The sequence below is a fragment of the Alosa alosa genome, chromosome 11 (assembly GCF_017589495.1).
Source record: "Alosa alosa isolate M-15738 ecotype Scorff River chromosome 11, AALO_Geno_1.1, whole genome shotgun sequence".
NCBI classification, from domain to species: domain Eukaryota; kingdom Metazoa; phylum Chordata; class Actinopteri; order Clupeiformes; family Clupeidae; genus Alosa; species Alosa alosa.
This window is the reverse complement of record NC_063199.1, coordinates 31,848,054-31,875,553: the sequence shown is the minus strand read 5'-3', so window position 1 is coordinate 31,875,553 and position 27,500 is coordinate 31,848,054. Positions and strand designations below refer to the sequence as shown.

Below are 27,500 nucleotides of genomic sequence, written 5' to 3'. Positions count from 1 at the left end.
GAGAGAGAGAGTGAGAAAGAGAGAGAGAGAGAGTTTCAACTTCATGTCCAAATCTCCCGACTGGACAGTCACACAGACCAGAGCAGCGTAAAAATAAGAGAATGTCAAAGAGACAGGCTTTCAAATAGACCCATTTATTCTTCAGAGAGATAGACAGAGATAGATAGATAGACAGAGAGAGATAGACAGATAGCTAGCGAGAGGGATAGAGAGAGAGTGATAACACTAATGAGAGAGTTCAGCCTGAGGATATGTTCATCAGATGAGTTCTCTTGTACTCCGTTCAGCTAAAGAAGATTGGCTCTCAGAGTCCCCCTCTAGTTGGGAAGCACAATAATGAATTATCTAAATATGTGTCTTCTGCAACTAAGTATGAGCATAACTCTGATATAATATAGAGGCAATGCACCATACATAACTCTGATACAATATAGAGGCAATGCACCATACAATATAGAGGCAATGCACCATACATAACTCTGGTACAATATAGAGGCAATGCACCATACATAACTCTGATACAAGCTAGAGGCAATGCACCATACATAACTCTGGTACAATATAGAGGCAATGCACCGACAGCAGTCTGTAGAAGATCTCCCAATCCCTGTAGCATAGCAGCTCTTTTGCGTTTCGCTTTCGGAGGGGGAGGGCGGGGCAGTTTCCTCCCCGAAACTAGTAAGTTGCTACAGTAGGTCAGCAATCCTCTACAGATGGCCGCTCCTCAGACAATGGCCGAAGTGCCATCAAAATGATTTTGGAAACGTTATGATAAAGGTCAAAAAAACTATTAAGGGTGCCTTTAAGATAGCAGCAGTGAGGTCCAGAAAAAACAAAAAAAATCTGTTCTTCCTAGCTCGAGTTGCTGCAGCCAACAGCTAGAGCTACCAGGCAGCTATGCTGCTAGACTCTGGGGGCATGTTCATGAGCCCCCATGTTCATGCCCCCAGAGTGTAACACTGTAGCTGCCCACAGCAACAGATGCATGTGAAAAATCACCGGAATTCTCCTTTAAGACAGCTGCGGTGCAGATGGAGCCCTAAGCTGGACTCTGAGCTGTGCCAGGCTCCACTGCTCGTCTCTGGGCTCACGTGCCAGGCTGGTGTATGTTCAAGAGAAGTCAAGGGTCAACACGAGCTTCATTAGCCTCTTCTGACCTGTCCTTGGTTCAGTGATCTCGGGTTTGGGCGCTGGCACTCTTCACAGCCACCAATTACCTAAATCCTCCCAATCCTCCTTTGCTGTAAACGCACTTGGCTACTGAGAGTGTCTTTTTCTGAGTCCTGGAGCATATGTGTGACATGTGTCTACTTTGTACATGTGTATGTGTATGTGTGTGTGTGTGTGTGTGTGTGTGTGTGACAGAGAGAGAAAGAGGCTTGGCCATTGGCAAATGCTTCACAACAAGCTGTAAACAGGCTGGAATGCGTGACGGTCAGGGACCCTGGCCAGTGGAACGCGTGGAACACAACAGACGCCTGCCACAAGGAAAACAGACACATCTATGCAGCCCCGCCCCTGAATATAATATATAGCCGACTGCGGACCGGACCTGGACCGGACCTGGACCAGAGGCACCAGAACTGGCCCAGTCTCAGCTGTTGCTTGTGTGGAGCAGTGGGTTCAATAGCTGGACAAGTGCTTGCTGACAAGCCGCTCAGACAACGGGGCTTGGTGGACGAGGGTGGTGGTTGAGACAGACTGGAGAGCAGGTGGTGTTATGCTCAAGGATCTCAAGACATGAAAAGCTCCATATCAAAAGCCCCTCGAGTCCTCTGAAGGGCTATTTACATTTTGTGATGACAAGGTGTGACCTGATATATGTGAGGTTTAATGCCAGTTCTCTTGCGTATCAGGAAACCACATCCATGGTCATTCAAGTAGGCTTTTATCTGTAGAAACATGACCAAGTGCCTGACATGCTTCTAATCACGATAAATGGATTATCAGGATCTCAAAGGTTAGAAGGTCTCGACTTATATATCAGTATGTGGACGTTCATTCCAATACTCAGGAAGCATCAGCATACTTTAGCAGCATTCTGACTAGTAGCAGTACAGTGAGTGGAGAAGGACCATGAGACATGAAACAGGCATCCTGCACTTACCATAAAGATTGATGAACCGGATGCAGCTTTCCACCACACGTGGAATGGCTTGACCAGAGTCCTTAAAATCAAGAGCATGACAAAAAAAACATGTCTAACACACACCACCACACGTTGTTCAGCATAATAATGACTTACTTCGCATCACTTACTTTACATCACAGAAGCAAACAATAGTAAAGTCTTCTCAAACAGAGATCAGTAATATTTTTTCTTCATGTTAGTAGTGGTAGTGGAGGGGGAGGGTTCATCTAAAGAAAAGGTTTACAAGCGGCCCTATCTCAGCTCGATGGGCTCCATCTGAATCTTACTTCCACTGGGCCTGCTTCACAAACCTAATCTGACTCACAGGTATGCTGATTAAGTCTGCTGACTGATAAATTGGAATTCCAACATCTGGATGCCATGCCAAAGCAAAAGCATATGTAGGTCATTGAACGGGCATCAATTTTGATCGACTTTTTAAGATTACAGGATATCCTGGTTAAATACAGGATTATTAATAAATTAATGAATAACCTTAGACAAAAAAGATGCATACTCCTCAAGAGGTAGAACTGACTACAGTAACTATGCAGCAGAGGAGTCCAGTGGTTTATCTCTGGCTCAGTTTGAGATGGATGGGAGCCACTTTGTAAACCTCCTCAGTGTGACACACAACACAGCCACAGACATAAATAAACACACACACACACACACACACACACACACACACAGACACACACACACATATACACAGAAGCATGCATGCATTAGCATGCATATCACATATCACAGCTCTCACGCTCATATACACACACACACACACACACACACACACAGGTGAGCGGTAATGACAGAAGTGTGGTTAGGAGCAGAGAAAGAGGAAATGACCACAACCATGCAGATGTCAAACTCCCGCAGCCCAGCAGTTGTGTGACTCTACCTGGTGACGGGTGTGAGAGTTCCTGCGTCCACGGCTACAAGCGTCAAGAAAGCGGAGATGAGGAACAGAGAAAGAGAGAGAGGGAGTGAAACAGAGGAAGAGAGAGATAGAGAGAGAGGGGGATGGAGAGAAGCGATACCCAGGTTATTAAGTTCCCACACTCCCAGCCACCAGTGGAGAGCCTGTAAACCTTCTCAGTCTGCCCATGGTAGTCTCTAGCGCTCCTCTGCTCTTCTCTCACTCTCCCACACACACACACACACACACACACACACACACACACGCACGCACAAACACACACACACACGTACGCACGCACAAACACGCGCACAAACGCGCACACACGCACACACACACACACGCACACATACACACACACACGCGCACACATACAAACACACACATACACGTACGCACGCACAAACACGCGCACAAACGCGCACACACACACGCACACACACACACACACGCACATTACACACATCGCAAGACACACGCTACAAGACATCACACATACACACACGCGCACATATACACACTGACGCGTACACACACGCTTCCCTCCCTTTGCTAGGTCAATTCCATCATTAACCTTAGTGCAAATGTGACTAATTAAATCTGTGTGCATTATATATATGGTATATATATGGTATATATATATATATATATATATAACCCTTGCTGATTGTGTGCCTCTCTGGTTCACCCATGGCAGACTGATGAGGCTAGAAATGAAAAGTTGGTTAAGCATGAACCACCACACACACACACACACACACACACACACACACACTCACACATCCACACACGATGATCCCGTCCCCGAAGAAGCAGAGCACAAAGCAATATGTCGGATCGAAATCGGACAAGGGGGAGACTGTGAGTGTGTGTGTGCGATATAATGCGTGAGTGAGAGAGAGGTGGTGAGTTTGGCCCGGCCGACTCGGCGTTGCGTCCAGCGCGGGGCAGGCGAGCGGTACCTTGATGTAGGCCTCCAGGTTGCCGTTAAAGAGCTTAACGCTAAAGACTGAGCGGGGACGGGGCCGCCGCATCGTCCCCCCTGGTTTGGGGGGGAGGGTTGGGGGCCTGCGGAGCACACAGAGAGTTACCCCCGAAAAACTGCACTGCATACCTCCCCAAGTGACCCCAACTGCCCCCAACTGCCCCAAGCACCTGAAGAGACTGCTAGGGTCCAAATGTAACTCTACCAAAAGGTCTCTGGTAAAAACATTTACTATGAATACATGGACATCAATTGGTTCTGTCATATCTTGAACATGTGCCGTTATGACAGCTCTTATAGATAGATAGATAAATACTTTATTGATCCACAAGGGGAAATTCAAGATATAATTAATTATATCTTGACATAATTATAGCATATTTATGTCTTATTAATTAATATAATTTATAATATAAGGGATTGTGGAGCCAATCGGTTAGAACAGTCAATAAAACTCTCCAGTGTGCCATCTCTCATGGGCAATAGGAGGTTTCTACTCTAGTGTGCCATCTCTTATGGGGAATAGGAGGTTTCTACTCCAGCCATTATCAGCCATCTTGTGCAGGTTTTTGTACTGTAACTTGGGGCTGCTGGGTAATTGTGAAGTGGCACAAATGGTCCTGGGAGTACACGGCAGAGAGAGAGAGAGAGAGAGAGAGAGAGAGAGAGAGAGAGAGAGAGAGGGAAAGAGAGAGGGAGAGAGAGAGGAAAAGAGAGAGGGAGAGAGAGGGAAAGAACAGTCACAGTAGAGGGAGAGAGAGAGAGAGAAAGAGAGAGGGAGAGAGAGGGAAAGAGAGAGGGAGAGAGAGGGAGAGAGAGAGGAAAAGAGAGAGGGAAAGAACAGGATGTAGCAGGAGAAGATCTGTCACCTCAGATTACCTCAGACCTGAGATCACCTCAGAGAGGGCAAGATGAAAGAGAGGCTGGGAGTGGCTTGGTCTGCGGTGCGAACTCATGGTCTGTGGTCAGGGCAGTCACACTGCCTCTGTGTGTGTGTGTGTGTGTGTGTGTGTGTGACCATAGACTAAGCACGACAGTGCACAGCTGGGTGAAGGTTATCCGTATGCACCTCTGAGAGTGTGTGCAAGGGTGAACGCAGTGCATGCATTCTTCACTTCAGCCAGAACAAATGGCTTTAAGACATAACAAAGCAAAAGACTTTTTAAAATCCACCTCTTTCAGAGTGGGAGTGAGTGCAGAGAATGAGCTAACTCACAGGGAGACTCTTCCCTGCAAATCCGATCCATTTCCCTTTAACACATCACAGGGTTTTAAGAGCCTTTTATCAGACACATCACCTGACTGAACTCCCAATGGAGTTAGAAGAAAAAGTTTTATCCAGTCTTGGGGAAGAGAGAGAGAGAAAGAGAGAGAGAGAAAGGAGAGAGAGGGATAGAGGAGGAGGAAAAATAGAGTCAGAGAGAGAGAGAGAGAGAAAGAGAGAAAGAAAGGGGGAGAGTGAGAGAGAGAAATACAGAGAAAAAGGGAGAACGAAAGAGTGAGAGAAAGAGAGAAAGAGAGAGAGAGAAAAAAAGGAGAGGTAGGCAGGGGGCCATGAGCCAATCGTGCCCGTCTGAGCGCACTGCTGTGTGGGCAGAGAGGCGAGGGCAGAGCCCCTGGGGTGGCTTGGTGCTGCGTGCCATGCTCAGGGCCTGGGCAAAATTACAGCAGCGGGGAACCTCAAACATCTGTTCTGCACTCAACACAACGCTGTCATACACACCCACACACACACACACACACATTCTCTCTCTCTCTCTCTCTCTCATTCTGACACTCTCTCTTACCAACACACACACAAACTCTCTTTCACACACACACACAAAGTTGCACTTTAAACTTTTTTTTTTTCCAAACATATTTCTCTGCGTGCTGTGAAGCCTCAATCGTTTTTACAATCCCCCTCGAGGCTCAGCTGCGGCTCTTGAGCAGAACGCTGCTGCTTGACAGAGAGTTTCACTTTAGCGACCACAACTTGGTTCCCAAGCCCAACTGCCTGCCGACTAAACAGCGAGAGACCAGCCGCCATATTATCCTTGCAGTCAGCCAGGTGCCCCAGGAACGCTGACTCACAGAGCACAGAGGGCTAGATGGAACCACTGATAACCAGACGAGGCAGTAATGTGTTGAGTTCCGTCTGGTCACATTTTGACCAGGACAGGCTGGCTACTCCACCAGGACAGGCTGGCTACTCCAGGCACGTAACTGAATCGTTCCTTTCGCCGAGCGTCCGCTGCAACAATTAGCTGCCGCTACGATCAACGGAACCGGCTACACCTGAAGTGACAGCGGTGTGTTCGCTCAGAAGAAATAGATCAGTCTTCCAGATCAGTCTTCCAAAAAATATTGTTAATGCTCTGCGAACAGAGCGCTCCAATTGTAGACCCGATGTAGCCTGGGCCTGAGGCTCAAAATGAGGGAGAGAGAAGTAAGGAGAGAGAGAGAGAGAGAGAGAGAGAGAAAGAGAAGCTATTTACCTGGTAGTCATGTATTCAGCTCGGTGACCTGTGGAGAGGGAGGAGAAGAAAGACAAGGTTGATGATGTTGTTTTTGTACTCGTTTTATCTTGTGCACCTGCTTATGCCCTGGCAGACCTACACCCACACTGATGACCCAAGTTGATGAAGCTACTTCGTCCCTGTCGGACACCACACTGCACCCAGACAAGGTGACACAGAGGTGACAGTCATTCAACCAGCAACCTAACCAAGTGTGTGTGTGTCTGTGCGTAAGAGCGTGCTTAGTAAAGCATGAGATGCCAACATCTGTCTATTATTGTCATCTTACATACTCTCTCTCTCTCTCTCTCTCTCTCTCTCTCTCTCTTCACACACACACACACACCCACGAGCACAGAGTCAAACACACAAACTTTTCACTGAAAAATGTGAAGCATTTCACAGTAGTCAGCGGTCATCAGCAAGACTACAGTGGTGACAAGAGGGTGGAGCCAGCTGAAAATCAGTGTGTGTGTGTGTGTGTGTGTGTGTGTGTGTGTGTGTGTGTGTGTGTGTGTGTGTGTGTGTTAAAGTGGGAACGTGCACGTGTGACAGTCTGACAGGCCACCCTCAGTGACTCCGTAGACCCATTCAGTGCTGATTGAGGGAGAGGCTGCTCGCAGAGAGTGGACTGTCATGACTTGCTCACATCCCATTAGGGATTCACATACTGTACACTCACTTTAACATTTCAACAACATACTTTTATGACTTGAAACACACACACACTCTCCCTCATCCCTGCACATGTGCGCGCGCACACGCACACACACACACACACACACACACACACACACACACACACACACCACAGCTCCATGGGGGAGCTTGAGTAAGGCTTGACTCAGCAGTATGCGCTGAGCCTCCCAGCCTGACGGCACACAGACAGCCATCTATCTCACTGCCTCATTGTGACGTCACAAACAGCTGTCTTCCGTGGCAAATGATTGGCTACACCCCTGATGGACAGCGATTGGTTGACAATGGTTCCTGTCTGAAGTCTCTTTTTTGCAATGGTGGCAGTAATCCAAACATATGGGATCTGTCTGCATTTACATGGGGTGGATGGATGCACTTGGATGTTGACAGAGACACTTACAGCATATGGCTGTGCAGGAGTAGGCGGAGGGCAAGCCTGTGTGTTTCAGACAGCAGGACAGCTGGGAGATGTTGCTGGTCACTCTTAGATACTCAGAGGTCCAGCAGAACTCCAGCCACAGGGAATACAAAGGCTTACAGCTGCAGCTCCTCACCGTGAAGAGGTGCTGCTAGGTCAACACGCTAACTATGCCAACTGAACTCGGGGCAGCCGTGGCCTACTGGTTAGCGCTTCGGACTTGTAACCGGAGGGTTGCCGGTTTGAACCCCGACCAGTAGGCACGGCTGAAAGTGCCCTTGAGCAAGGCACCTAACCCCTCACTGCTCCCCAAGCGCCGCTGTTGTTGCAGGCAGCTCACTGCACCGGGATTAGTGTGTGCGTCACCTCACTGTGTGTTCACTGTGTGCTGAGCGTGTTTCACTAATTCACGGATTGGGATAAATGCAGAGACCAAATTTCCCTCACGGTGTCAAAAGAGTATATATACTTATATACTCTACTATACTGAACGGACTGGCCAGCACAAACAGGTACCCCTGACCGATGCTCAACTGACCACACATGTGGTCCTGACCTGCTCTGCATTCAGCGGTCACCTGGCATGCTCATCACTGCATGCTGGGCATTCCAAAGCTGACTCACGCTAAGGTACTTATTATGACCGCCGCCGCAGCTGCCGCGTCATATAGGTTTATAGGTTTTTTTTTTTTTTTTTTTTTTTTTTCGCATGCCCAAATTTCCGCCAATGATTCCCGACACTGAAAGACCGGGTAACCTAAAACTTGGTGGGCATGTAACCCCACATGGATAGCATGGAACCATCGTTTTTCGTTTTGATCTGTAGCCCCCCCGCTGGACTGGACCCCCCGGAGGAGGGTAGGGCAGACACAGTTTTCTGTGAATATCTCGAAACCGTGAGGGTTTAGGAGGACCATTTTTTGTATGTTGATCTCAAGGCCATGTCAACTCCATTCCATAACCACTCATTTCATGTATAGCCACCTAGTTAAACACAAAAAAGTAAAAATGAGGTGTTGTAATTGAAGGTATCTGTGACCTAACATAGTCAAACTGCACGAAATTGGAATTGTAGGATCATTATGACACCCCTCTGTATGCACGCTAAGTTTTGTGGAATTCCATTCATGGGGGCCACACAATAAATTAATTTATGTTACTATACACCAACTGGCCTGTAGGTGGCCGGAGACAGTTTTCTGTGAATATCTCGATAACCGTAGGGCCTAGGAGGTCCACCTTTTTATGTATGTTGGTCTTAAGGGGCATGTCAACCCATCCCATTACCACTTATTTCATGTATAGCGCCACCTAGTTAAAAATTAAAAAAGCAAAAAAAAGGGTGTTTTCATCACAATATCTCTGGCTGACAAGGTCAAACTGCACGAAATTAAAAGTGTAGGATCATTATGACACCCTCCGAATGCATGCCAAGTTTTGTGTACTTTCGTTCATGGGGGCCTTACAATAAAATAATTTATGTGTACATTTAGTGACGACACCAACAAGGATTCCCTGACACTGAAAGACCGGGTACACAAAACTTGGTGGGCATGTACCCCCACATGGATAGCATGGAACCGTCATTCTTCGTTTTGATCTGTAGCCCCCGGCTGGACTGGACCCCGAAAGGAGGGTAGGCAGACACAGTTTTCTGTGAATATCTCAAAACCGTAGGGTTTAGGAGGACCATTTTTTTTTGTATGTTGATCTCAAGGGGCCATGTCAACCCATTCCATAACCACTCATTTCATGTATAGCGCCACCTAGTTAAACACAAAAAGTAAAAAATGAGGTGTTGTAATTGAAGGTATCTGTGACCTAACATAGTCAAAACTGCACGAAATTGGAATTGTAGGATCATTATGACACCCTCTGTATGCACGCCAAGTTTTGTGGAATTCCATTCATGGGGCCACACAATAAATTAATTTATGTTACTATACACCAACTGGCCTGTAGGTGGCCGGAGACAGTTTTCTGTGAATATCTCGATAACCGTGAGGGCCTAGGAGGTCCACCTTTTTATGTATGTTGGTCTTAAGGGGCATGTCAACCCATCCCATTACCACTTATTTCATGTATAGCCCACCTAGTTAAAAATTAAAAAGCAAAAAAATTAGGTGTTTTCATCACAATATCTCTGGCTGACAAGGTCAAAACTGCACGAAAATTAAAAGTGTAGGATCATTATGACACCCTCGAATGCATGCCAAGTTTTGTGTACTTTCGTTCATGGGGGCCTTACAATAAAATAATTTATTTGTACATTTAGTGACGCACACCAACAAGGATTCCTGACACTGAAAGACCGGGTACACAAAAACTTGGTGGGCATGTACCCCCACATGGATAGCATGGAACCGTCCATTCTTCGCTTTGATCTGTAGCCCCCGCTGGACTGGACCCCCTAAGGAGGGTAGGGCGACACAGTTCTCTGTGAATATCTTGAGAACTGTAGGGCCTAGGATGACCAATTTTTCCTGTATGTTTGCCTCCAGGGGTCATGTTAACCCATTCCATGTGCACACATGTGCATAAACAGATACACACGACACACATACATTTACAGTAATCATAATGTGATGACACATACTCACACAGTAGACATATGTACGCATGCATGCACATGCACAAACACACATACGCAGGCAAACACACAAGCACGCATATACACACACACACACACACCCACACACATAAACATAAATTTGTACACGCACACATGCACATAATTCAAGAATTTTTCCGTCATCTACTCCCTGAATTTTTGGTCATTGATACCGGGACACCAACCACCGGGTACATGAAATTTGGTGGGTATGTAGCCCCACTAGACTTTTACGAAAAATTTAATTTCCACCCGGGGACCACCACCAGCCCCACCCCGGGCTGGGCCCCCCGAACCGCAAAAAAACAAACAGTTTTTCCTAAATAACTACCTGAACCGTGGCACTGAGGATGAAGAATCTTTTATGGTATGTTGGTCTCAAGGGCCCACATCAACCTGGCTCATAATCACTCATTTGTGATTTGCACCCCACCCCCGGTAAAAATGAAAATGCAATATTATTCTGCTTTAATTGCCCCTATCTTCAGTTAAGATGTTCAGAACTGCACCAAATTGTATGTGTATGATTGACCTGGCATTCTCTGGGGGTATGCCAAGTTTCGTAAATTTCATCCATGGGGGATCTAAAAATTAGGTTATGTGTACATTTAGTGACTGTACACTCATTGGCCTGTAAATGGCGGTGCACACATATACACATGCACACACACAGGCACCCACATACTATCGGTATTAGAACGGCCGATACATAATTACAAATTCAGTAGGATTAAAAGAAAGCCAAAATAAATATTCATCATCATCATCATGGCTGCATTTTCAGTGTTGGCGATAAGTAGTCGTTTGTCCACTAGATGGCGATCGTTGCAGTGAGACGTAATTTTTGTTGGAAGTTAAAAGTGGGTTGGAAAAAACAATGGACGCTTCCTACAAGGACTGTAATTTACCTCAGCGGACATCTAATAAGGATAGGACGATGTTCACATGAAGTGTAATTCCCATTTCTTCTTGAAGCCGAAATAAATCTGAGGATGTTTATCGGACATGCTTGTTTTTACTGCAGGTAATTTAATCTTAATAGGCTATCAATAAGGACCTAGGTAATGTTACCGTTAGCGTTAGTTGAGTGATGGAGGCATTTGATTGATTGCATTTGTAGAAAACTATAAAATGCGGTTATACCAAGCAAATTGATAGCAGCACTGTTTGTATCTTCGACTGTCATTTATTGCACGTGCTACAAAAAATCATTCTGTGCAATGGAAGATTTTACCAACGTTACACCGGTCTGATACAGTTTTGCCTATACATGCGTGAGACTGAGACGCCTGTTTATTTTTTTAAGTGCGTGCATGGTGTGAGAGTGGAATCGATGTGCTTTGATTACAGCTTGGTAGTTGTAGTCTTGTGAAATTAAAAAAAGCGTGTGTGTGAAGTATCCAAACAATGACACCTTCATTTCATTATGGCTGCTTTAGCAACACACCTTAAGCTACTGTGTAGTGGGTCCCATCTAGAAGTGGCTACTTCATTCAAGCTTTCCTTGACTCATGGAGCTGCTTGAATGTTATTACAATTTTTCGCCACGATATGGCAGTTTAAGTCCGCTTTGATACTGTAAATTAAGTAAGCCATTGGTTTCAAAGGAGATTTTATTTGTGTCGCCAGCATAGCCTATTGACAATTTATGTTGTAAATAGGCCTACCTTATAATCCTACCTGTAGCTTAGGGAAGCTAACAGCTTTCTATTAGGATCTAGTTTGTTAGTTACCGTTTTGTCATAACTCCCTGTTGCATTTTTGCATTTAGAATAGCCAGAGCGTGTATATCTCAATCGAAAATTAAACAATATCGGTGCCCTATGGACTAGGCTGGGTGAAACCAGCCTGATCTGCCAGCTATTTATTTTTGATTTCTTAAAAGATTGAGCTTGGTCTGATGAAAGCCAGACTAGCCATGGACCTCAGTTACACAATGCAAGGGAACATGAATCAGCCTATATTTGCAACGAACAAATAACGGACAAAAGCTCTTCAACTTTGGCCCGTTAAAATGTGTATGAACAGTCTAGCGACTGATTTCATCAAGGCCCATTTGGACATGTCAGTTATTTGCATCACTGGTTAGATGTAAAACAGCATTTCGTTTCAGACTAGGCTACTGTTACTTAATTTGTGCATTAACAATAACGTTTCAGACTACTGTTACTTAATTTGTGCATTGACAATAAAATTATTACATGAACTAAAGATGACTAAAATCTTATGTAGAAGAAGAAACATTCACAAAAAATCCATCCATCCAAAATGACCTTTGTTTTTGATATAGCTGTTGAAAACGGCATGGAACTGACAGAGATGTTTTTGTTTATAAATACACAATAAATAAATAAATAAATAAATAACATTATGCTGATACCTTTTGCTTTTCCCAAATACAATGTAGCCTACAGGTGGAAGTGACCTTTCATCAATCCAGTTGCAATGGATGAACTGTGATTAACTGCCCTACTTGTGATTGTTTAGAGATTTTAAAGGTTTTATAACAATGCTACATCTTCTTTGGCTATTCTACAATCTATTCACCTTTTCAGCACCAGTAGGCTACTTTCTGTGCAGCCGCACACACACACTCAGGCATGCCAAACAAGCATACACAAAAAGTTTCAAGAGTGGGGGATGGAGTAAAATATGGAGACAAATTGAAGTGTGATTTATTTTCGCGGAACGGATGTACAGGACTGAGCGGCGGTCATATTTTTTACCGCTATGCGGTACATCTAGTTTTTGAATGTTTAACGTCACATTAAGAGGGATTTGACCTGATCCTGGATCAGATCTTGTGTTCAGGAGTCACAAACACACACATAACAAACACTCACATGCACGCTCACACAGACATACTGCACAGAATGAAAGCTCCATAAACATAGGCATGCCGTATCCCATACAATTCATCCATTTTGTCTGCTTGCTCCACTTCCTAGCTACGCTGATTCCCTGTTCTGTTTTGTGTTGCTGTTTTGGTGTCTGTGTTGTGTGCCGCGATGTCTGAGCAAACCAAAAAGGCATTTTAACAAACAAAAAGATTGTTGTCGTCGTGATGAAGATTCTCACCCTCTCCCAGTGCTCGCTTCAGCAGGTCATGTTTGGCCTGCAGCTTGGAGATGAGATTGCTGCCTTCAAGAAACTCCCGGAATTTCTGTGGAGAGAGAGAAGAGAGGGATGGAGAGGGAGGAAGATAGAGAGAGAGAAAAGAGAGGGATGGAGAGGGAGGAAGATAGAGAGAGAGAGAGAGGGATGGAGAGGGAGGAAGATAGAGAGAGAGAAGAGAGGGATGGAGAGGGAGGAAGATAGAGAGAGAGAGAAGAGAGGGATGGAGAGGGAGGAAGATAGAGAGAGAGAGAAAAGACAGAAATTAGATTCATAATGATAAGTTTAGCTATCCAAGTTGAAGGACAAAAGGCAGTCTCGCTTCTCTCTCTCTCTCTCTCTCTCTCTAACACACACACACACACACGGTGCTTTTAAGAAGCCCCTTACTGGCTATTCTCATCCTTGGCTCCCTTGCTGGGATGTAAGAGACAGGAGACAGGCTGGTGCGTGACTGTTTTACAAAACAGCAACCCCCCCCACACACACACACACCTTGCTGTCCACCACACAAACATACCTTATTGTGCACCCCCACACACACACACACACTATTCTACTTAATTCCTTTAAAGGACAGACTTCATTGTGATCCACTGAAGCACGACCACCCATAAGGATGTCCCTGTATGATGTGAGCCTCAATTTGCACATGCTGACACACACACACCCACACACACACACCCACACACACACACCATGAAGTAGAACTGCTCGGTCTCCTGCAAGTTGGCGCGCCTCTTGGCCAGGCTGGGCTTGCTCAGGTAGGTCTCCGAGACGCTGGACCTGACTGACTCAGTGGAGCGGCTGTGGTGGAAGCTCTCGGACACGTCGTAGTCCTCCACCGTCACCATGTCCTGGACAGTGGTCAGCGTAGCCTCTGAGGTCTTCTTCACCTGGGAGGGCAGGACGTAAACAATTCTTAGAGTTTATAAGTAAACTTGAGTGGTCCTTCACTGAAGAAAACATCCCATTATTAAAACAAGCTATGATGTTACTGCTTATTAACAATACCATACATGTATGTCTGTTGGTGGGTAGATTATCATTATGTTTTCAAAGTATCTCTACTGATGTCAAACAAGTGCCCAACCAGGCTTGGCCTCATCATGTAAAAATATTCCTATACCATCTATGACAAGGGTTTATGTAAATATCACCACCCATGCAATGCTGTCACTTATTTTTTAACTCTAGGGTTTAATACTTTACCAAAAATCACTATGAGACTTATTCTCATCAGATGATACTGACCAGCCCCTCTGGCTCAAGGACTAACAGGGCTGTGCTAAACCTAAACACTGAAGAATGTGCTTACAACACCTGTAAGCCCTGCAAACCAACCAACGCAATCTACCAGAGAGAAAAACTATTTGCCCTGGTGCCCCATTGTATTTTCTTGTCAGTGTTCTTAGTAGATAACAGGCACGGAATAACAACAAAAACAATCATCACAATTTGCCTTCAGCTTCTAGTGATGAGCAGAGCTACAGCAAACGGTTCTCAGCTGGGTAGGAAGACATTTCAAATATCAGCCCACTCCAGTCTTTTATCCCTTCTTTATCAGTTCTTCACTGCATCTCTCTCTCTCTCTCTCTCTATCTATCTATCTACTCTTCATGGAACAGATGAGCCCTTGTACTCAACATCAGGGCAGAGTAATCCATTTACTGAGAGGGAAGGGACAGAGAGAGGGGAGAGAGAGAGAGAGATGGAAAGAGAGTAAAAGATGAAAAGAGAAGATAGACAGATAGACAGACAGACAGATAGACATCCAGAGATTGAATGTTATTCATTGAAGGGCTTTTAGGATCAATTTCCATTTCCCTGCTTCACAGTCAGGCAGAGAGCGCATTTCCATAAGCTTATGCATGTCAAGGACAGTTCCAGCACATCCCATCACTCAAACTGACATGACAACTACACTGGGCATCACTCTTTAGAACCTGACACACACACACACACACACACACAGTACATGGACAAAAGCACTGAAACAAACATGGGTACATGGATGCACAGGACACAAACACACACAGACACAGACGGAGAGAGATGAGAGAGAGAGGGAGAGCAAACAGAGGGATGAGGGAAGGGGAGAGAACAAAAGATGGAGAGAGAGATGACCAGGCAGAAAAAAAGTGTTTGCAGGAAGACAAAGAGAGGGGGATGAGAAGAGAGAGGGATGGAAGGAGAGAGGAGTGCTATGTGGTACCTTCAGGACAGGAGTCGATGGGAAGCATGTGTTTACCTGCTGGAGTCTGAAACCCACACCCACACAAACACACACAAACACACCCACACCCACCAACACACACACCCACACCCACACAAACACACCCCCACAAACACACCCACCCACACCCACACAAACCCACACCCACAGAGAGAGAGAGTGAGTCTGTCTAAACAAGTCAATTGGTGTAGTAACACTGAATCCTTTCCTTTCATTTATACTCTTTCAAACTTTCAAGCACACACACACACACACACTTAGGCTGGATGTGTACGGTCAGTGCAAAGGCAGATACACATGCTAACACACACACACACACACACATAAACACGTGCACATATATACACACACTTATTTGGTCATTTAAGACCTTGACTGGACAGAGGTAAATACACACCCAAGAGATGCTCATTAACTTCCCAGCCATTACCACATAGAAACACCCTGCAAACGAAACCAATGAGGCCTGACCTGATGAGCTCCAATAACATTACTCATGCGCGTGCACACACACACACACACATACACCACAGAGAGAGAGAGAGAGATAAAAACATGCCATTACTCATCACAAATGTCTTTGTGAATTGTGAATGTCTTTATAAATCCCAGAGCTGTTCATCTGTGTACCACATCTCTTTACTGCAGCACTACATCTCTTTACTGCAGCACTAGACCCAGAGCTCATCTGTTGTTCACAGCGGTTGTAAAACAAATGGTTTCACTCATGAGTCTTTAATCTCTGTGGGTTTGGCACATGCCCTTTCCGCAGAGACAGTACCTCCTGTTTACACACACACACACATACACCACAGAGAGAGAGAGTGAGTCTGTCTAAACAAGTCAATTGGTGTAGTAACACTGAATCCTTTCCTTTCATTTATACTCTTTCAAACTTTCAAGCACACACACACACACATACACCACAGAGAGAGAGAGTGAGTCTGTCTAAACAAGTCAATTGGTGTAGTAACACTGAATCCTTTCCTTTCATTTATACTCTTTCAAACTTTCAAGCACACACACACACACACATACACCACAGAGAGAGAGAGTGAGTCTGTCTAAACAAGTCAATTGGTGTAGTAACACTGAATCCTTTCCTTTCATTTATACTCTTTCAAACTTTCAAGCACACACACACACACAAACACAGACAGACAGACAGACAGACAGACAGACACACACACACACATACACCACAGAGAGAGAGAGTGAGTCTGTCTAAACAAGTCAATTGGTGTAGTAACACTGAATCCTTTCCTTTCATTTATACTCTTTCAAACTTTCAAGCACACACACACACACATACACCACAGAGAGAGAGAGTGAGTCTGTCTAAACAAGTCAATTGGTGTAGTAACACTGAATCCTTTCCTTTCATTTATACTCTTTCAAACTTTCAAGCACACACACACACACATACACCACAGAGAGAGAGAGTGAGTCTGTCTAAACAAGTCAATTGGTGTAGTAACACTGAATCCTTTCCTTTCATTTATACTCTTTCAAACTTTCAAGCACACACACACACACACTTAGGCTGGATGTGTACGGTCAGTGCAAAGGCAGATACACATGCTAACACACACACACACATACACCACAGAGAGAGAGAGTGAGTCTGTCTAAACAAGTCAATTGGTGTAGTAACACTGAATCCTTTCCTTTATACATCTCTTTACTGCAGCAACTCTGACCTTTGATTTATCCTTTGACCTTCCTTTCATCCCTCCCTCCAGCCTTCCACTCTTCCTCCTTCCTGCAAGTCTTGATCACTCCATCTTTTTCTCATGTGCCCTTTGTGTCTTTCTTTGTCTCTTTTCATCTCTCTCTCTCTTTCTAGACCCAGAGCTCATCTGTTGTTCACAGCGGTTGTAAAACAAATGGTTTCACTCATGAGTCTTTAATCTCTGTGGGTTTGGCACATGCCCTTTCCGCAGAGACAGTACCTCCTGTTTACACACACACACACACACACACACACACACAGGATTTGTCATCAGAAATGGAGTTAGAAAGACAGCAGTTTCATGCAGGTTAAGACAGGCCAATAGAGAAGGGGAGTGTGTGTGTGTGTGTGTGTGCTCCAAAGAAAAACAAGAAAAGAAATATCAAACAGACCACGGGAAGTCCTTCTTGTACACCTCAAAAAAACTCAAAAGAAGCCTGTGCTTACACATGACATTACTCACAAGTGTACAAACACACAAATACACACACACACACACACACACACAGACAGACAGACAGACAGACACACACACACACACAGACAGACAGACAGACAGACAGACAGACACACACAGACAAACAGACAGACACATGCACACACACACGTATCATTCTTCAGTGGCGTAAAAGAAATCTCATGTGTGTGTTTAAGACTCGAGGTTACGTTGTGGGAGTGCGTAACCATGACTGTGACTGGTCATTAAATTGACATGACTTCAAGAGACTATAAAGGAATGCTGGGTTAATTGCTCAATGAGTAGACCAGAGACCATTAAAAGTTACTTAAATTGCACTGAATAATTGAAGTTAATTAAAGTTCAAAATGACTGCTGAGCATTAGTGATGTTTTGGTCACTTATTTACATATAACTCAGAGTAATATGCCACACACAATCAGGACGGCCGTAGACTACAGCCCTGGTCCGTCATGGCCTAAAACGGGTCAGGTCAATTCTCAGGCCTTGTCCAGGACTCTGCTTTAATGCATTAGGTTGGCCTCCTATACCAGATAAAGTAAATGCTGGTGGTGAGTTTTTTTGAGGTCACAGAAACAGAAACACACACACACACAGTTACACACACACACACACACACACACAGTTACACACACACACACACACACACACACACACACAGTTACAGTTACACACACACACACACACACACAGTTACACACACACACACACACACACACACACACACACACACACGCGGGGTAAATAACAGTTGCCCAATGGCCTCTCCAGAGATTCGAAGTTCACCACCACAGACTGATTGTGCTCCAACGTTATTCAGTCACACTGGAACTGCACTGCATGTTACTCATCACTGCCTTACACCTCCTCTCCTCCCCTTCCTTCCTTCTCTTGTCCTTCATCCATCCCTCTTGTGCCTCCCTTCATTCTGTCTCTCAATGAAAAGACGACACTTAAAGGCTGTTGTGTGTAGGATGATGTATCTTCGAGAGCGAGAGTGGGAGCTGCTAGGTCTCCATGCATTATTTAGCTAACTACTAGTCGCAGGTGTCGACGGCCAGATTAAATGACATGCGCCTCGATCAGGGGCTGTTTGTAGCTCCGGGCCATTGAACCTTGAGGGCTTAGGCTATGATGCTAATGATGCTAATAACCTTTACTGAGCCAATTGTGAAAGTGCACATCCCTGACGAGAGGAGCAGGCTACCCAAAGGCAGTTGATGAGGTGGGTGTAGCATACGTCTGCTGAAGCTGCAGGAAGGCTGCGCTTTGTGTGTGTGTGTGTGTGTGTGTGTGTGGGGGTATGTATGTTTGTGTATGTGTGTTTATGTGCGTGAATGTGTGTTTATGTTTGTGTGTTTGTGTGTGTGTGTGTCTGTGTGTGTTTTGTACGGTGGGTACAGGGGTGGGGGTGGGGGGGGTTAATAAATACCCCGGCTTTGATCTGGTTCTCAGAGTGTTATATGCTAAAACAAACTGAGCGGATCTCTCTTCCTCTGACGGGGCGTTGCTGTTCCACAGGCGGAGATTAGTCTGCCTCGTGCCGAGACTGCGCTCCCCATGGCGCCTAGGAGCAGTGCATGCTGGGAGAATCTGAGCTGTCAACACCACCGCAGAAACCCTGGGATTCTGGAGAGCACTGCAGAGGTGTGATCCGAAGGTTCAAAAGTGACTATAAATCACTGGGGTCTTAACCTTGGGAGAGGTTTTTTTTCCCTGCACCACCACTTTTACTCTGTAAAAGCTACACGTTTACATTGCATAAATAATGTCAATAACATAATAAAACACGTGTTGGGGAGTGAGGTTTTCTCACTGCAGCAGTGCACTAAAGCACGGCCTGCTGGGTAACGTTATATACACCCCCCTCCTCTCTCACGGAGCGGCCTGAAGGATCATGAGATGGGCGTCCACTGTCCCTTGGTGGGTGAGAGTGAGAGGACTGTGTGTGTGTGTGTGTGTGTGTGTGTGTGTGTGGTGGGTGGGAGTGAAAGGACTCCAGCTGATACTGATAAACTATTCATCAGCAGTCCGGCTGCCTTGGCCCGCACCGCTTTGAGTCCAGGACTCGGGGTGTCAAGGAAACAGCTGTCTCGGAATTCCTCTCCAAAAATAATTAAATTAAAAAAAAAAAAACAGAACAAAGCAAAACAAAACCATCCTATCCCATTTGTCCGAGCACTCACTCGACGACATCACCTGGATGCAGCTTTCTGATTGGTTGGCAAAAAGGACCCAAAAACCCCCGTGACGTGAGGGAGTCTGGCAAACCAGACAGGCATCTGCCCGAAAGCAGGAAACATGCTGACCTCACTTCCTGTCCTTGGGAGCTTCCTCTACGTCCTGACAGCGAGAAGCCGGGCCAAACGTCGTTCCCATGACAGCCGTAAGGGACCGGACGGGATGGGACGAGTCCGGGTCATCTGTGCCACAGCGACAGCAGAGCGCTTGAAGAGGCTGGAATGCACCGACTGGGCAAAACTGCAAACAGCCCTTGCTGCCACAAAAGAGCTGCCCTGCACACTTATTACTGACCATGTGTGGACGTGCAGTGCAGATTTTTTGCCTGTTTTTTTGCCTGGTTTTGCCAGATTGTTCCTCCTCTCTATCCCACACTCTCTCACACACACTCGCACACACACTCGCACTCACACACACTCGCACTCACACACATACTTCCTAAGTCTACGCATAAGTCCCCCACCTGCCTGTGCTGCTTCAGCACCCCGGCTCCCACTCCTGCCTCCTGGGACGAGTGTGACGGAGGATAGGGTGGGGGAGAGAGAGTCTGTGTGTGTGTGTGTGTGTGTGTGTGTGTGTGTGTGTGTGTGTGTGTGTGTGTGTGTGTGTGTGAGTGTGTGTGTGTGTGTGTGTGTGTGTGTGTGTGTGTGTGCGTGTGCACCGTGGAGAGGGAGTGTGTGTGAGAGTGTGTGTGTGTGTGTGTGTGTGTGTGTGTGTGTGCACACGTGTGTGTGTGTGTGTGTGTGCGTGGTGGAAAAGAGGAGTGTGTGCTGGAAAAGAGGAGCGGGTTGAGCACTGGGGTGTGAAGGAGGACAGCAGATAAGGGAGGAGGGGAAAAGAAAGGAACATGAGGAGGAGGAGGAGGAGGAGAAGAAAGGAACATGAGAAGAAAGGAACATGAGGAGGAGGAGGAGGAGGAGAAGAAAGGAACATGAGGAGGAGGAGGAGGAGGAGGAGGAGGAAGAGACTTGCGGGCTGAAGAGACTTGAGTCTGCGTGTGTGAGGCAGTGTGAAGGACTGTGTGGGTGTCAGGGAGACGTGATGCTAATCCCAAACACACCGACCGCAGCCACGGCAGCGGCTCTGGAGCTAAGCCACCGTCCACTTCCCTCACGTCTTCAAAACTGGCTCATCTCAAGTCTCAAGAGTCAGAAGCCCAAATAAGAATGGAAACACTACAGAGCTGGGCAGCAGATGGCGTTGAAACGATACCTGTTCATTGTGTGTGTGCGTGTGTGTGTGTGCGTGTGTGTTTTTGGCCCACAGGCTGTCAATTGAGCAATAACAATGTCCTTTATTCTAACTTTATGTTGGCTGTTCTAAAATGACTTCAATAACTCTCCAGAACACTTTTCCAACTTTCTGACATGATGATGACCTTAGTTGGGGTTCTTTAAATCCTATTGCAGTGCCGTGTGACCCCAGGTTTGTAGAGGTGCAACATGGGGCCCGATGTTACTGCTGTGTACCAGCCTGGTGTGTATATACTGTAAGTATAAGTATATATACTCATTTGATCCTGTGAGGGAAATTTGGTCTCTGCATTTATCCCAATCCGTAAATTAGTGAAACACACTCAGCTCACAGTGAACACACAGTGAGGTGAAGCACACACTAATCCCGGCGCAGTGAGCTGCCTGCAACAACAGCGGCGCTCGGGGAGCAGTGAGGGGTTAGGTGCCTTGCTCAAGGGCACTTTCAGCCGAGAAGCTCTGGGAAGGCCACCCACCCAACCAGCCACACACACACTGCAGCATTTAATTACTGGAAAGAAAGCTCGTCGGAGACTAAGCATGGTGCTGGTTTTGAGAATAGTGTTGACTCACACAACACAAAATAAACATTTTCTTTCCCCCTTCTGAGACATACAATAACAAACAAGACAGAGAGGAAGGCCAGTATGGTTAGCTATCCCAATCCCATGAGAGGTGGAGACACAGAGTATGACCTAGTTAGTGACTGACTCTGGATCAGTTTGAAGGTACATTGGACTTTGGATCTGCTTCGGTGAGCTGATGTCAGGCCTGTGAGTCGATGACTTTCAGAACACATGGACGACAGACATAGTGTCATGCACTTCATGCACGTCATGTCGACCATATTGGCAAAATCAGAACCAGAATCTGCATAGTAAGCGCTTTTTGGAACCAAAGTAAGTTTCCTCCCTGTTTAAGTTGCCCCTGGTGGGTTTACTTTTGACTGAGCATCTGCTATCCATTGTTGTTGTTTTTTTTGTTTTTATTAAACAATCACTGGTTTACAAACTATGTGTGTCGGTTTTTTGCTCTCACCTCCTCGTTCTCGATCTTGAGTGTGGCGAGACGCGACTGCAGCTGCTGGAAACGGAGCATCAACTCAGCCTGCACAGGGGGCTGGGCCGTGATCTGGCACACCTGAGGAGAGGGAGAGGAGGAGAGGGGAGAGGAGGAGAAGAGAGGGAAGGAGAGGAGGAGAGGGGAGGAGAGGGAGGGAGGAGAGGAGAGGAGGGAGAGGGGAGGAGAGGAGGAGAGAAGGAGAGGGGAGAGGGAGGAGGGAGGGAGAGGGGGAGGACAGGAGAGGAGAGAGGAGAGGAGAGGAGGAGAAACAAGAGGAGAAGAGGAGAAACAACAGGAGAAGGAGGACAGGAAGGAGGAGAGGGAGAGGAAGAGTAGAGAAAGAGGGGAGGAGAGGAGAGGTCAGGAGGAGAGGAGAAGAGAAAGATGTGGGGAGAGGGGAGAAGAGAGAGGAGGTGAGGAAGAGGGGAAGATAGGAGAGGTGGAGAAGTACAGACCCATCAAACACAAACACTCTATGCTCACTCAACACAGTCAACAGTCAGCCAAAGTCACTCATGACTAGGGATGGGCATCGTTAAGAACTTATCGATATCGATGCCATTGTCGAGTCTGCTTATCGATGCGATTCCTTATCGATTCTCATATCGATTCCTGTACCATTTGCTGAACACATATAGGATGGCTTTGAATGTCTAATTTAAAGTGGTTTTAGAGAATGAATATCAAGTGTGCAATATCAATACAGAAATTGAATGCTTTAAAATTTCAAAAAAGCAAACATTTCTGAAACAAAGCTTTGTATTGGAATCGTTAGTGGAATCGTTAACGTGTGGATGTGTACGATTCCGATGGATCGGAACGTTTGGAACCGATTCCTAACCGATACCTGGAACCGATTCCCAAGCCTACTTATGACCCACTGTTAAAGTAGCAGTTGCATATGGGTTACACATGATGAAGACAAACCCTTATCTGAACAAAGTCATGATTTATATGATTAAGCCAAATTATAACAAAGCCAAAACTGCTTCTTTCCACTGAACTGAAATCAGCCAGAGTGACAGGAAACAATCCCACGCAAAAACAACAAAAAAAAAATCCCACGCCATTCCTATACCTGCTAAAGTAATCATCAGTGTGCACCTCATTAGGGCCAAGCCACAGTTTGGTTTTCCCTGCCGTTAAAACGAAGAAAAACAATCCAGACAGTCCCATAACAATGGGTCGTAAACACACACGCAGACGTGATATCACACACTACAACACTGCCCAGTCTGTGAGGAGGCCTCAATAAAAATAATAATAAAACAAAAAGCTAGAATTAAAACCCCTCCAGGCTGGCTGGAAAAAAAGAACAATCTGTTCCAAGCAATCCCATGAAAAAAAAAAACTGGCAGCTTAGGGTTTTATGAGGAAATGAAGCGGCCTAAATCACAAATCATTTAGCTCTCCTGCATGTCTCAAACAAGACCAGTGGGAGGCCTCGGCATCCTGGCACAACGCTCCAGAAGAGTCGCTAGACATTTCAAGGGCATTAGCTCTAAACTTCACAATCACCTCAGAGGCAGAGCACCACTTAGCAATTAAAGCAGGCTGCGTATTGTTTTAGGCAGTGCAGAGTCTAGTCCAAATTGTGTTAGCAAGAGAAATGTAAATGTGTTATTAGTGTTATTGGGGCTGAAAAACTAGACCGGCGTTTGTGCTCTGCTGCCCTGAGGCGTCTCAGTGGAGTTGAGTGGCTGCCAGGTGAAGAGGGGCACAGAGCAGAGATTTGCCCGACTTGCACGAGGGTGGCTGCAGGGTGAAGAGGGGCACAGAGCAGAGATTTGCCCGACTTGCACGAGGGTGGCTGCAAGGTGAAGAGGGGCACAGAGCAGAGATTTGCCCGACTTGCACGAGGGTGGCTGCAGGGTAGCATGCACAACCCCAGGCCACTGTGGTCAGACCCAGTCTGCACAGCTGTCTCCAACAAATGCAAAACAGATATTGGTCTTTCAAAATAAACCATGTTGTTTGGGTTATGAGATTTAAATATCAAAACACACTGTAGGCTTTAACGGCAGACTATAAATAAATAAATAAATAAATAAATAAATAAAACTAGCCCAAATCACTTTTTAGTTTCAACAACAGAAACACATAACACCCATAAATATTTCAACAGAAAAATCAGCCCAAACTGATGGTGCAACCAATTTCTCACCACACAACCGCAGAACCCAAAAGCACACCGAATGTAAATTGTACTACTGTGCAAGGGACCAATTACTGTTTCTGATTTGATTTGTTACAGCCTAACTAAGAGCGCATGCAAGCAGCAAACCGTCTGGATGTCCCACTTAGTCCGCGCTAAGCTAAGCTGAGCTCAGCTTCCAGGAAACGGCGCGGTGTGAGTGATCCGATTCCTGTTTGTCCGTGGCAAAGTGCCCGTCCTGCCTGGCACTGCTACTGACCTCGTCGCCCATGTGGGACTGAAACTCGAACTTGGCAGGCGGGCAGAAGGCAGTGGGGTACATCTCCATGAAGCGCTGGCGGTCGCTGCGTGGGTCCAGGCCGTCCACGGCGTTCTCGATGATGTCCAGGCCCTCGTGGCGCGACGTCTCCAGATTGTACTCTGCCGACAGGTAGGTGCGCAGCGCCCGGTTCAGGCTGGCGTGGTAGCCTAGGTCGCAGCACTAGGGCCACACACACACACACACACAGTGAGAGAGAGGATCCATTACTACACAAAATCACATAATAGTTTCCCAGTCCTATGTTTGGTTGCTGTTGTGCATTTCAAAGAGGGCTTGAAAAAAAACGCCTCGTCATGCTTTTATTCTATAGATCTCCATCACAGGCTTTTTGAAGCTGCTGAATGATTCGTTTCACCAGCGTGGCTGTGCACCTACCTCCCTCACACACACACGCTCTTTCCCAGATGCTATAATAAGACTGAATACCCATCAGAAATTACAACATTATGCTAATGAGAATTATTGCTGCTGATGAACGCTGATTAGAACAGTTTTAGACAATGAACAACCAATTTTCATTTTAGAGAGAGCTGTTGCTGAGTAGTCACTACAACACACAAGCTTCTGTTAATCAGCTGTTTGTAAACACATACAAGTTTATACTCCTAGATGAGAGCAGAGTCTGTTCCAATTATGTATGTGCTTGCTTTTCCAACGCATTATGGACATACAATATAGGGTATTTGGATGTTTGTTGTGGTAATACGGTGGCAGCATGGGGCATAAACTGGTTAATTTGTTTTGTGTTTGTGATGGGCTGTGCCTGGGTTGATGGTGGTTGGCTAGCGTTTTTTATGGTTATGGTTCAGTCCGCATCAACGGGACGGACCAACCAAGCCAACCTAGACCATGCCTGGGCTGGTTAAGAGTATTTTGGGTATTGGATATTTCAATGTGGTAATATGGTGGCAGCATGGAGGTTAGTGTCTCCAGGACGCTGGTTTCACTGTTAAGCCTTCATAAGGTGTCGTGGGCCTAACTTAACTAAACATCGGTGAATGAGGGTGCCCACTTGATAACCCCAATGACATGCCGCATACTATATACTGCTGTTGGATGGGCCATTTGTCTTGTGTTTGTGACCATGTTGGCGGATTTGTGGGTTGTGTGCTTTTTAAAGTTAAACTTGAGCAGGGGCTTCTGAATGTGTTTTTACCTTGGATTTTGGCACAAGGGATTTTAACATCTAATCCTGTGTATTAATGTAATCCTGCTATGTTGTCATGCTTAGAGAGACAACTTATACATTCTTTACATTTAAAATAGGCGTACACAAAGTTCTTCGGCATGAGGACTACAAGGTTATGACGTGTGGCTGTTCCTAGTGAGAGCTTAACTGCATTGGTCTAATCTTGACTCATTCTTGTGAAGCCGAGCGTCTGCAATCCCCCCCTTGAGTTCAGAGAATCTTCCGTCACCGCGGAGCGAGTCGTCTGCTCTTGTCGCCGTGGGTTTAAATGCCTGCTGAGAGACGCCAGATCAATGCATGTGTGGAGGGAATGCGCCCTGGCAGGCAGGAGGGTGCACGAGGCCGTCAACGTGGCAGAGCTTCAGATCTGCTCTGCTACAAACTTCACCTCACTAGAGCGGCTGCAACTACACAGCACGCCCACACACCATGTACACACACACACACACACACAGTCTGATGTGTTTAAGACAAAGTTTGTCGGCCTGAGATGATTACATAAATGCTAAATGGTATGATCAGCCAGTAGTCTAGGTAAGAGGTAGTCTACTTGAACTGTTTCAGACTTCAACAACAATCTAGCCCAGCATTAATCTGGCTATATTTACAGTGTAAGTGTTCATGAGGATGATTAAGTCACTCTAGCGCCCAATATAAACCAACATTTGATGGTTTACACATAAATTAACAAAATAGAACGGAGCAAACATGCTTGCTTACAGAGCTCTAGCTTAGACTAAACATGACGTTTCAAACTGGCCGATGAAGCCTGAGGGCAACCTGGAGAGCCCACTGAAAACACTGTTGAATATCAGCTTTAAACAAAGCCTCATTTTAGAACCTCATGCAGCCGAAATGTATGTGTGTGTGTGTTTTTGTGTATGTATGTGTGTTGGGGGGGGGGACTTTGTGTGAAACTTAAGCTTCGAAAATAATCCACACCAACCTATCTCTAGAACTAGTTGAAGCACGCAGGGAAGATAGATAGATAGATAGACAGATAGATAGAAATGAAAATAGTGACAGGATTTAACGAGTGGGTCGAGCAGCGGAGAGGTCATATTTCCTCTCTCTGTCCAACAAAGCCCCGATCAAGAGAGAAGAACACAAGAGGGGTGCGCTGGACACACGTCCCATGAGCCCTTGCTCTGCTCTGGGCCTGTAGGGCAAAAACGCCTGGAAACAATGTGTTTGTTTTAGGGTTAGAGCTGAATGATTAATAAAAAACACAACTCGGGAAGGAACGCTTATGAATAAAGCATAGGGGATGTGGCTGAAGTGAGGGCCTGTGTTTCTTAAGAATGGGGGGATGGATCAGGTGGACGTCTGGAGACTGATGAGGGGCAGAGCCAGACAGGAGCCCATGGGAGAGCCGCTTAGCCATTCACACAAACTGGGTTTCCAGGCCACTGATGGTATACTGTGTGTGTGCATGTGAGAGTATGTGCGCGTGCATG

General features: G+C 46.0%; 1 protein-coding gene across 1 annotated transcript in view; it reads right to left on the bottom strand.

The window, feature by feature from the left end:
* The window catches only part of srgap1a (SLIT-ROBO Rho GTPase activating protein 1a), a 127,172-nt gene that overhangs the window by 24,877 nt on the left and 74,795 nt on the right, over positions 1-27,500 (bottom strand). Inside the window, exons 8-14 of the mRNA XM_048256159.1 lie at positions 24,792-25,013; positions 22,354-22,455; positions 14,074-14,271; positions 13,340-13,424; positions 6,513-6,540; positions 4,013-4,118; positions 2,108-2,168 (exon numbers count right to left, since the gene is read on the bottom strand). Of these exons, the coding sequence (XP_048112116.1) occupies positions 2,108-2,168; positions 4,013-4,118; positions 6,513-6,540; positions 13,340-13,424; positions 14,074-14,271; positions 22,354-22,455; positions 24,792-25,013 (802 nt within the window). The remainder of the gene's footprint in view (positions 1-2,107; positions 2,169-4,012; positions 4,119-6,512; positions 6,541-13,339; positions 13,425-14,073; positions 14,272-22,353; positions 22,456-24,791; positions 25,014-27,500) is intronic.